Here is a 12,147-nt window from a genome sequence, read left to right as displayed (position 1 = left end):
GCCATACAACATTGCTAGAAGACTATTTGTGCCCAGATGACTGCCTGCTGTTCCTCACATAGAACATTTAATCTCCTCTCTCTGGGCTTTTACTCTGGCTATTCCACATGACTGGAATGTACTTCTTCCTCCCCTCTGCCTCTTAGAATATCTAGCATCCTTCAGAACTCAGCTCCAGTGCTATCTCTAAATGAGATGATGCTTTCTGGATCCACCCAGATGCTAAAGCCTACCCTCACCAAATAGATAACCTCATATTACTTTGTATAGATTTGGTATCTACTGGTATGTCTGCATATTTTCCCCCAAAGAACATAAGCTCCTTGAGGACAGGGATTATTTTATTTTTGTCTTTGTAGTCCCCCTAAACACAAAGCCTGGTTAAGTACAGCCTAGGAAAATGATTGATTGATTGATTGAACATAATGATTTTTGGATGGTGGAGAAATCTGGGATAATTAAAAGAAGAGCAATTTCCCACAGGTAATCCAGCCTGCTTTCCTCTTGCTGCTCAATAAATCCACAAAATAGGTTAGGCAAAGTTATGAAGGGCTTTACATGCTGAACAGAGAAGGAGTTTATATTTTATCCAGACAGTAAGAAGCTCCTGGAGTTAACTAAGGAGAGGAGTCACATGGTCACATTTATATTTAAGGGAAATTACTTTGGTAGCAGCATATAGAATGGATTGGTGTGGGGAGAGCCTTGGGGCAGAGAGACTGATTAGGAGGAGATTGTTAGAATAATCTAGGTTCAAAGTTCTGAGGGCTTGAACTAAGGTGGTGGTTATATGAATCGAGAGAAGGGTCAGATGGAAGAGTGCTAGGAAGGTAGAAATGGCAAGATTTGCCCACTGGTTGGATATTACGTGGGGTGAGGGAGAGTGAGGAATCCAGTGTACTGCCAAGGTTATGAGACTGAAAAGATGGTGGTACCTTTGACAGAAACAGGGAAGTTGGGAAGAAAGGAGGTTTGGGGGAAAAGATGTCTCGGACTAGTACAAAGAATATGAAAATGGAGAAGACTAATTTAATCCGTAGATGTTATGAATTATAAAAGTAGGCATTATAATAGTAGATGACAAAAAAGGAAAATTATAAATGTTGGAGGGGCAGGGAGAAAACAGGCACATTGATGTACTGTTGGTGGGCCTATGAATGGCTAGAACCATTCTGGAAGACAGTTTGGCATTATGCACAAAAAGTTATTAAACATTTCTTGCCATTTGACCAAGCTGTACCACTGCTGGGTCTATGTCCAAAAGGGATCAAAGAAATATGAAAAAGTTCAAAAATATTTATAGTAGCTCTTGTTGTGGTGGCAAAAAGCTAGAAACAAACAGGATAGCTATGAATGAAGGAATGGTTGAATAATTTGTGGTGTATGACTGTAATGAAATATTGTGTTATTAAAAAAAAAGGAAATAGATGTTTTCAAAGAGGTATGGAAAGACTTACATGAACTGATATAGAATAAAGTAAGCAGAAATAGAACAATTTAACTTGTAATAACAACTAGTATTTTCTTAGCATTTCAAGGTATTCAGAGTGCTTTACGAACATTTCATTTGATCCTCACAACAACCCTGAGAAGCTGGTGTTGTTATTATCCTCATCATAAGGAAACAAGCAAACAGAGGCTAAATGACTTGGCTAGGGTCAGAGACTAGATTTGAACTCAGGTCTTCCTTACTCCAAGGACAACTCTCTATTCACTGTGCCACCTACCTGCCTCCTTGCTAACATCAATGTTACAAAAAATGAACAATTTTTGAAGACTTGTATAAGCTGATGAAGAATCAGATGAGCAGAACCAGGGGAACGATTTACAACACTGTGAAGAGAAACAATTTGGAAAGTTATAAGAACTATAATCGGTACAATGACCATCCATGATTGCAAAGGACTAATGATAAAACATATTATTAACCTTAGGACAAAGACGTGAAAGACTGACAGTTCAGAATGAGACATATATTTTTATATACAGCTAATGATGGAATTTGTTTTTCTTGACTGCATATTTATTAGAAAGAATTTGTTTTTCTTTTCTTTTTTATGGGGTGGGAGTTTGGATGGAGAGATAAATTTATGCTAATTAAAAATATTCAGAAAATAGAGAGGTGGGGGCTATCGTATACATTTTCAGATGAGGTCACTGTAGTTTTTTGCTTAATTTTTTTTTTGTTTATTTATAAGACATCTCACAGAGTGAGGGGAATTTGTAAATGTTTGTAATGTAAAAAATCAATAAAACTTAAATATATATGCTATATATTGTTATTGTTGCTCTAGACAATTTTTATTACAAAAGCCTCTTTTCAAATGGCTTTAGAATTAAGTTACCAGGCACAGATAATGGAAAGAGCCTCCTCTCTTGGGAGGGAGGAGGAAGACAGTAGTGATGAGAACAGAGGAGAGAAGATGGCATAATAAGTCACGGAATAGAGAGACCCAAGAAAGACCAAACTGTAGCAGAGATTAGGGGAGAGAAAGCAGTGGGATGCCCTCCACTTGGTATATGGCCAAAGGGAAAAAGTGGAAGAACCTTAGTAAAAATGAAATGAGGCTCAAGAATTGACTGCTTTTTCTGTGTTCCTTCTTAGGATTTCTTCAGCAAGTCTGATCCATTTCTGGAGATCTTCCGCATGAATGATGACGCTACTCAACAGCTTGTACATAGGACTGAGGTGAGAAGGCGCTAGTCATTTTCACATTGTCTTTTTTTTTTTTTTTGGTGAGGCAATTGGGGTTAAGTGACTTGCCCAGGATCACACAGCTAGTCAGAGTTATGTGTCGGATTTGAATTCAGGTCCTCCTGACTCCAGGGCTGGTAATCTATCCACTGTGCCACCTAGCTTGCTCCTACATTGTCTTCTGAAAGGCAGGTTGACCAGTTAAGGCACAGGGAAACTTTCTGAGCCTACATGGATTCCACAAATGCAATTTAACTCAACAAATACTTTCTAAGTCCCAACTATGTGCCTAATATATGCCAGGTGCTCAGGATACAAAGACAGAAATGAAAACAGTCCCTGTCTATAATGAGCATCTATATTTTCCAAGTCTAGAACTCTTCACAGGCTCTTCCACTGAGCCATAGAGAAAGCACTGAATGGATATTTCTTCAGTTAGGATGAATTCAACTGAATAAGGCTTCCAGCAGTCCACCATCTGTGCATTGGCCTGGCCTTGTCTTTCTAAACCATTGAGGGGATAGCACTCTGTATGTGGGGGCCTGAATTCATGGGGTGGTGAACTGCTAATTGCCTTTGACATCTCAATAAACTGTACTTTCAGCTTTATTCTCAAGAGCGATTAGATCCAATGGCAGTGGCCCTGGATTTGGAGTCAGGGGTTCCAATCCTGCCTCGGTCACTTTTTAACTTTGCCACCCCAACCTTTTTGGAACTCATTTTCTTCATTAGTCAGATGATCAGCAAGGCACCTTCCAAGTCTAAATCAAAAATCCCACAGACTTTGTACATCAAACTAGAAATTTGATCACCCAGAATTATCTTAATTGTTTAAAATTAAATTAAATTAATTAAAATTTTAAAAAACCAATAAGATTTTGCTTGTGGGAGGAAGCCTAGGGAGTCCCTCAAATTTTCTATTTCTTAAAACATTTCTTTGACTTAGATAGTGTGATGGCCTTGGAGTTATGAAGATTTGGGCTCAAATCCTACTTCTGACTCTTCTTAGCTGGGTGACAATAGGCAAGTTTCTTGGCCTCTCTGGCCCTTAATGTCTTCAACTGCAAAATGGGAACACTAACCACTGTACTAAGCTGACAAGGTTATGATGAGGTTCAAATGAGTTAATGTAGGTGTCTAAGATTAATATATTATTATTATTATTATTATTATTATTATTATTATTATTGTTATTGGATTATACACCAAGTCAATGTTATTGAATGACTACTAATAATTACTAAGGAGTGGTACAGTCTTCTAGACAGAGTTGATGCCTTATCTCCCCAAGAGGCAAAGCTTTTGCTGACCTATTTTGGAGAATTCATTTCATTGCTGATGGTCCTGCAGAATTAGATGTTATAAGATCATAGATTTAGAGCTAAAAAAAGACCTTAAACATTATGTAATGGAACCTTCTCATTTCTTAGATAAAGAAACTAACTGAGTCTCTGTGAGGCTGAGTTTCCCAAGATCACAGTACCTAGGACTCCAAACTGGCCAGATACCAGCCATACCTCTGGAGCCCCAGCCAGATTTTCTATATTACCATCATCTTAATATAAATATAATATAAACTACCAGGTGGTTGATATTAGGAGTGGTAGTCATTAAACAATACAGGCAGTACTTTCTAGCCTGGCCCATTTCCAGGGAATTCTGCCCCTAATGATCCATTCAGTGGACAGTATAAAAGATTTACCACTTCAGCTCTTCATTAAGGGACCTGTCCCTGATGAATGTCCTTTTTGTGAGCCAGAATGATGCTTCGATTGGTTTTTATTTTGAAATGTGCAAATGTCAAGAATTTTATTTCCACCCCACTCTTTCTATTCTCAGGTTGTGATGAATAACTTAAGCCCAGCTTGGAAGTCGTTCAAAGTCTCTGTAAATTCTCTGTGCAGTGGAGACCAGGACCGTCGACTGAAGGTCAGAGATCTGTGTGTGTTAGGAAAAAAATCCCTTTCTCTAAAATTGTACCTTTCCCTTGCCTTTCCATCCTTTCTCTCTTAATTTTCAAATGAAAGTGCTGCCTGCTTGCATATACTATCTGTCCCGGGCATCTGTGCTGTATCTTCTCCTTAGCCTTGGTTAGGAAGAGTAGTTTTCTTCTGACAGAAGAAACCACAGCTGCTTTCTGGGTCATGTATGGAGAAGTGGATGTCATCTGTTGTGGCAAATTTCATCCGTGCTGAGGAAGAGAAAAAAAAGTCCATGATTTTAGGGAGTGATATAGAGAGGTATTTTCTAGGCAGTGCGCAACCTATCTATAGAAGACCCCATGGAAGTCAGGGTCAAGACCCTTGGAGATGGACTCTCTCATAGCTCCAGCCGAGATGCGCCTGAGGTCATGAGAGCAGTTGGGTGGTGGTGGTGGCTGCAGAGGATGGCCAGCTTGGTAAAGTGGGTGAATACTCATCCCGTGCCTATGCACAGTTCCTCAGCCCTTCACTGGGTACATAAGGCTCTTCTACACCTGCCCCGGGAGCGATTATAGGGCATTCTGTCCTTCTCTTGGGATGAAAATGCAGTCTGGTGAAAAAGGAGCCTCCAGGGGAGTAGGGATCATGTCATTCTTTGTATTTCTTGTCCCAGCACTTAATAGAGTGCCTATGCACCTAGTAGGTGCCTAATAAATGCTTATTGATTGATTGACAGTAGCAATAAAATGGATAAATACTGTGCTTAAAGCAAACATACAGTTCAAGTTTGAGACTATAGTATTGGAGGCCAAGGTGCAGGAGATGATGCCCTGACTCTGGAGAATATGGTTTTAAAGCCCATATCTGGTACTTACTACTCTATGACCTTAGGCAAGTCACTTCCCCCTTCATAGCCTCAGTGTCCTCATCTGTAAAATAAGGAGGTTAGACTAGATAGCGGGCACAATAGATAGAGCACTGGACCTACAGTCAGGAAGAGGAGTTCAAATCAGCCTCAGATACTTCCTAGCTATGTGGCCCTGGGCAAGCCACTTAACCTCTGTTTGCCTCAGTTTCCTCATCTGTACAATGGGAAGAAAGGCTGTTAGATGACACAGTGGATAGAGCATCAGGTCTAGAGTCAGGAAGACCTGAGTTCAAATCCTACCTCAGATAATTCCTAGCTCTGTGACCCTGGGCAAGTCACTTCACCCTGCTTGCCTCAATTTCCTCATCTGTACAATGAGCTGGAGAAGTAAATGGCAAAACCACTCCAGTATCTCTGCCAAGAAAAGCCCAGATGGGGTCACGAAGAGTCGGACGGGACTGAAACGACTGGACAGCAACACAAAATGGGGATGATAATAACAGCACCTACGTCACAGGGTCACTGAGAAGATCCAGTGAGATAGTCATTGTGAAGTGCTTTGGAGCCTGACGGACCGTAGTGAGTGCTTCCCAGTAGATGGCTGTGGCGTCTGTGGCGTCCCATGGAGCACCAGCTCCTATTCTCATCCAGGATCCCATGAAGGCATTCGCTGGCTTAAAGGGACAGAGTCTCCTGGAATATCTAACACAGGCTACGACATTGATTTAGGCCTGCAGGAGAAGAAATAACCCCAGAAGAAAGAGGATGGAATTTAGAATGTCTTTAGGAGATAAAATAAATCAAGTTGTATTTTAAAAAAAAGGTTAGAAGAGAGCTTTTATGTGATTTTGACTTTGAGATGTTTTGATGTCTGCTGGGGAAAACAGCCTAGGAAAAGGATAAATTGTTCTGTTGATTCTGCCTGCACAAAATCTCTCACAAACATTCCGGGCTTCTCTCAGGTCCCCTCCTCCGTTCATGACTGCATGGGTCCTTCTCCCTGTCTCCAAGCCAGTCGTCAGGCCCCAAATCCATAAAATAACCTCCTCACAGGCCTCCTACTTTCTGACTGTCCTTCCACCCTCCCCCTCTGTCCTACTCACTCCTGCCAGAGTATCCTACGAAGGCAGATATCACTTCTCCACTCAAAAACATTCAGGGGCTCCCTATTGACAGTGGAATAAAATGTAAAGTCCCTAACCTGACACTGAAAGGCTTGCACAATCTGTTTTCCAACATCCTTTCCAAATTTACTTCATATCACTGTCTTCATACACTCTGCTCCAGCCCAACTGAATTACCATCTGTTTCCCAAATCTGATATGACACCAGCCCTCTCGGTGCAGTCATACCAACTGTCCTTCAAGCCAGAAATGCACTGTCCCCTCCTCCAATGCAGCTGAATCTTTATCATCCTTCAAGACTCACTGTTGATCCTAGAGCGCCTTCACGGAGCCTTCCCTGATCCCTGCCCAAGCCTGCCCTAGGTGTTAGTCACCTCTCCTTCCTCAAATTACCTGGAATTATATTTATCTGCAGCTAGGTGATCCAGGAGATAGAGCACCAGACCTGGAATCAGGAATATGAGTTCAAATCCAGCTTCAGACACTTACTAGCTGTGTGACCCTGGCCAGGTCACTTAATCTGTCTGCCTCAGTTTCCTCATCTGTGAAATAGGGATAATAATAGCATCTACCTTCTAGGATTTTTTTGGAGGATAAAATGAGATCATATTTGTAAAGAGCTTTGCAAACCTTAAATGCTAATTATATAAATACCAGCTGTTGTTGCAATAGTCCAGGTAAGAAGCAATAGTGGCCTTAGCTGGGGTAGTGGCTGGGTGGAGAGAAAAGGAAACGTGCAAGAGATTTTGTAGAGGTGGAATCAACAAGACTAAATAATGTGGTATGGGAGATAAGGGAAAGTAGAAAGTCAAGGATGCCTCTGAGGTCATGGCGGTGGTATGTTTCCTGTATGATACCTTGTATCTCACTTCTTATAAACCAGTTGTTACTAACATGCTAAGACCTACTTTTGGCCACCCATATATTGTTCCATTGGACTTTGGATCACCTGTAATTTTGACTCTAGAAATTGTGGTGTTTCATGCTTCAATGGGAGAATATTGACGTTAAAAGATGGAGTTTTTTGTGTAAGGGAACAGTTGAGAATATTTGAAAACTCTTCCTACCTTCTCAGATGCAATCTAATCTGTTCTCTTCTTCCTATGAAATACTGGACCTGGTTCACTGTCTGTCTGTCATATCTATTCAAAGATAGATTTACTGATGGACCAACTCAATGGGTTGCCCCTCCAACCGTATAGCATAGACCAATCAATAGACATTCTCCATCCAGTTGCACCAAAGGTGATGGGGAAAGTCCTTGAATGGCATCTGTGTATTTCTTCCATGAGCTCCATTGGTAAAATGTGGCATGTCTCTGACAGTCAAGGAGTTGTTGATGTCTTCCTTCAAAATCCAATCTAAATCCCAATATTTAAGCCCATCCCTGCTTGCTGTGTCCTCAGCAGAGTAAAATGACTTATATATCATCCTTCCTACAAATTATTTAATGTGATTGAAGTCTGCTCTTTAAACATCTCTCCCTCTTTGTCACCATCATATACAGAAAGAATATTCAGCTGGGAATTGGGAGAACAGGGTTCAAGTCCCTGTTCTGCCACTAACTAGCTTTATGGTCTTGGATCAGTCATTTCCAATTCAATTCAGTAAACATATATTCAGCATCTACTCTGTGCCAGGCACTGTACTTCTTGATGGAGATGCAAAAAGAGGCAAAAGATATCTCTGCCCTCAAGGAGCTTACAATCTAATTTCCCCTTTCTAATCCTTTGCTTTAACAATAAGGCTGTGTTCACTTTGAAACCCAATGTTATTCTTTGGTCTATTGTATGTACTGAAAGTATAAGAAGATAAAAATGACTCAGTTAATTCAGGGCCATTTCCCCATCTGTAAAATGACAGGGTTGGATTAAATAGCTTTTATTGTCACTTCTAGCTCTAACATTATATGAAATAATGTACATAAAGCATCTTGCAAACCTTACAGTGCTATTAAACTGAGTTATTATTATTAATTATTAGTATCATTACTATGATCTGTAATCCCAGGAATCTGATACGTATCACACACACATACTCCCACCTCCCCATCCCCAAAGATTTCTCTTTTCTAGGCTAAATAAACTCAGTCCACTGACCCTTTCGTCACAGAGTTTATGGATGACCACTTGTCAGCTATGCTGCTGTAGAGATTCCTTATAATCCCCCAAATTCTATGATTATTTTCTAAGTCTTCATCATATTCTTCTCTATTCAAGGTCTCAGAAGCACTGGGTGTAGGGGAATGACAACCTCACCATTCTATTCAAAGGATACTTATTAAGTGCTCACCCTGGGCAGGATACTCTGTGAGATTCTGAGGGCACAAAGGTAGATAAGACATAGAGATTTCACTTAAAGAACTTAAAACTAGAAAGGGGGTAGGAAAGAACTACATTAACTCTTATTCCAGGCAGAATAGGATCAGTACAGAGGAGAAGTTGGGGTACTGTGCCATGAAAAACTTGAGGAAGGTGAGTGAGATCTCTTTTAGTTGCGCCTGTGGGAGGGGAAAAGGGGAGAAATGTTGGTGCCAGGAAAGAAGCAGCTAAGCCAGGCCTTGAAAGAAGGCCTTTGATTGCAGGCCCTTGTATGCTCATCCCAGAATTCTGCCTGCTTTTCTAGACCCCAATACACTGCTGATTCATTGGCAATTTATATCCTACTGGGAGATAACCGCTTCCCACCCCTCTTGGGCTTTCTCTTACCCTGCTCCGAAAAAGGCAGGAAACCTCTGAGTCATATCTGTGCATCTATTCATTTTTTCCTCGTGTAAAATGTCCGGCATGTGGAACATGGAGTTCCATCCCATTTAAACCTGCACAGATCTTCAGGGTGGTATCATCATCTCTGATTGAGATCCAACTATTCTTTTCTTTTAATGTAAATTTAATTTTGACTTCCATTGAAAAGAGGAAGGGTTTAAGAAAGGAAAATAAGATGCACACATATACAAGCAGGGAGAAAAACAGCAAAAGATTGTAAATGAATATGCTCTTCTATTATCTCCATTACTTAGCAATCAGAAATCCTGCCCCAAGTGATGCATATGTAGAATTTACTGTGATGGCGCTCATGCCCTCTTTGTTTCCTCATCTCCTTTAGCTTTCCTGAGTCTCTGTATAACATGAATACAATGTTACTTTCTTTAGTTAACTTATAAACTATTTTTTTTTATTGTTCTTTGCCTCAATTTCTTCATCTGTGGCAACACCCACACTAATCATTACTGGTTGTTAATATAAACCGTAGTACAATAGGATTATCGAGTTAGTCTTTTAAGGTCGATATTGGTGGAAGCATGAGGGCCTTAAAATTCCGGGAAACCATACTTAGCTCTCTATTTTGCTTTATATTTATCATCTGTTGTGTCACTGGAAAAAGAATGAAAAGAGTCATAATCTTGCTAACTTATTTTCTTGAGATTTGTTATGTTTGAAAGTGTTTTTCATGTAATCCTTCCATAGTCAAGATGGTGCTTGTGGTTTTCCATCCATCAGCTGAAAAGCTCACTCAGTCGAAGTGTCCTATAATTACTTGTACACTTATGTCAGCATCGTTGCCAACAGGGACTCTTGACTACTTTAGCAAGGACCAACACCGAGTACCATAGTCTCCATAGAAATTCGATAACTAGTGCTATAAGCACAAAGAAGCAAGAGCCCATTTAAACAGAGTTCATATGCCTATGGGTGGGGGCTTCTGAATTTAGAGGTGCAATACACATTCTTCAGGAATAACAGTACTTGTTGGATTTGCATAAGCAAAGTAAAATGCATTGCAACTATCTGCTAAATTGGTACCTTTTTCTCGGTTAAATCCATGTTGGCCATGTGGATGGCCAGATCTGATATCTGATTCTATATTCCTCTCACTTGGCTTGAAATTATATCAAATGAGAAGCAATTCAAAGAACTATCTGGAGAAGAGGAGATTGGTTTGGAGTGGGAGGAAGAGGAGAAGCAGTCAGAGTTAGGACGGGATGGATGCCTTCAGATAATTGAAGGCCTCTCACTATATGAACATCTCTGTCGATGAGAGAGTCATACAGTGTCAGTTGATGGGAACTTTCAATCCCTCCATTTTATAGATGGGGAAATTGAGTGCTCTATCAAGTTATTACGAAAATGGAAAGAGCATACCTACCATCAAAAGGCTTATGATCTATAATGTTTTAAGGGAAGAATATGACCCAGACTGTAGCTAAATTCAAACCATAACTGAATGCATTTATATCAAGCAGACTTCGACTCCAACCTGTCAAAATTCTACAGTGCAGCAAACAAATCCTTACAGGGCCAGCTACCTGATTGGTCTAAAACACTTTGTCCAGTCAACCATCCTACTGCAATGGTAGACAACCATGGCAGAAAAGGATATGTAGAGAGTACAGAAATGTAGCTCGGTATGAAGCCAAAGTATGTGATAAGAGACCCCCAGGGCCTTAGCAACAGAATGGTGTAGATATCAAGGCACTGACCTGGACTCAGGAACATCTGGATTCATATCCTACCTCAGATCCCCACTGTCTGATCCTGGGCCTCACTTAAGCTCTCTGTACCTCAGTTTCCTCATCTGTAAAATGAGGGGGTTGGACTTCATGGCCTCTAAAGTCCTTCCGGCTCTAACTCTATGATTCTGTCTGATTTGGTCTGACTGTACTGCCATACTCACATATTACACTGTTTTATCTATAGGTCACTGGGAATATTGGCTATCATGAAACCTCTTTGAAAAGAAGAAAATGTGTAGGTATGCATTGAAAGTCACAACTGCTTATAAGCCATACTCCAGTTTTATACAATCTAATTTCAGGAAAAATAAAGACTATATTCAGATCAATAAGGAAATCGGTTACAGGGAAGCCACTTAGCATGTCGGTTTTCCCCCTGGCCAATGATCAGAATCCACTGGGCTCCATGCTTTGAAATTTCAGGACAAAAACACTGGATAACCATTTCTCAGTGATCCAGTATGATGTAGCAGGCCTGAACTTGGGAGTCAGGAGCCCTGGCTATGAATTCTGGCTTAGACACTAGACAGCTAGCTGACGGGGAATGAGTCTCTCAGAATTTCTGAATCTGGAGGTCAGACTGTAAGCTCCCATATTAGAATGTAAGCTCATTAAGGGCAGAGGCTGTCTGGCTTCTATCTCTTGATCCCCAGAGCCTGGCACAGGTCCTTAGTGAATGCCTGTTGATGTATGAATTGAGCCTCAGTTTCTTCATCTGTAAAATGGGAATGAGAATTTATATGCTACTAACCTCACAGGGTTATTGTGAGTCAAGTGCCTTGTCTGCTTTAAAGTGCTGTAGACAAAGACTACCGAGTGTCATGTCAGCACCAGACTTGAAGCTGGGGAAAGCCTGCTTTTGAATACTACTACTGAAATTTACTAATGAATTTAATAATGAGCCAAGGTTTCCTCAACTGTGAAATAACAACCATCATTATGTCATAATTGTTGACATCCTTGTTTTTGCCACCACCACCATTCTCTTGTGCTGTTCTTATAGTGAGCATTGATATAGTGCTTTA

General features: G+C 40.6%; 1 protein-coding gene across 2 annotated transcripts in view; it reads left to right on the top strand.

Moving 5' to 3' along the window:
- The window catches only part of CPNE4 (copine 4), a 493,746-nt gene that overhangs the window by 383,193 nt on the left and 98,406 nt on the right, over positions 1-12,147 (top strand). For both annotated transcript variants that reach the window (XM_078151566.1, XM_020987268.2), the window contains 2 exons: positions 2,606-2,689; positions 4,535-4,624. In XM_078151566.1, the coding sequence (XP_078007692.1) occupies positions 2,606-2,689; positions 4,535-4,624 (174 nt within the window). The remainder of the gene's footprint in view (positions 1-2,605; positions 2,690-4,534; positions 4,625-12,147) is intronic.

The sequence above is a fragment of the Phascolarctos cinereus genome, unplaced genomic scaffold, assembly GCF_003287225.1.
Source record: "Phascolarctos cinereus isolate Bilbo 61053 unplaced genomic scaffold, phaCin_HiC Scaffold_1;HRSCAF=81, whole genome shotgun sequence".
NCBI lineage: Eukaryota > Metazoa > Chordata > Mammalia > Diprotodontia > Phascolarctidae > Phascolarctos > Phascolarctos cinereus.
Note: the sequence above shows the minus strand (reverse complement) of the source record. Positions and strands in the feature narration are given on the sequence as shown.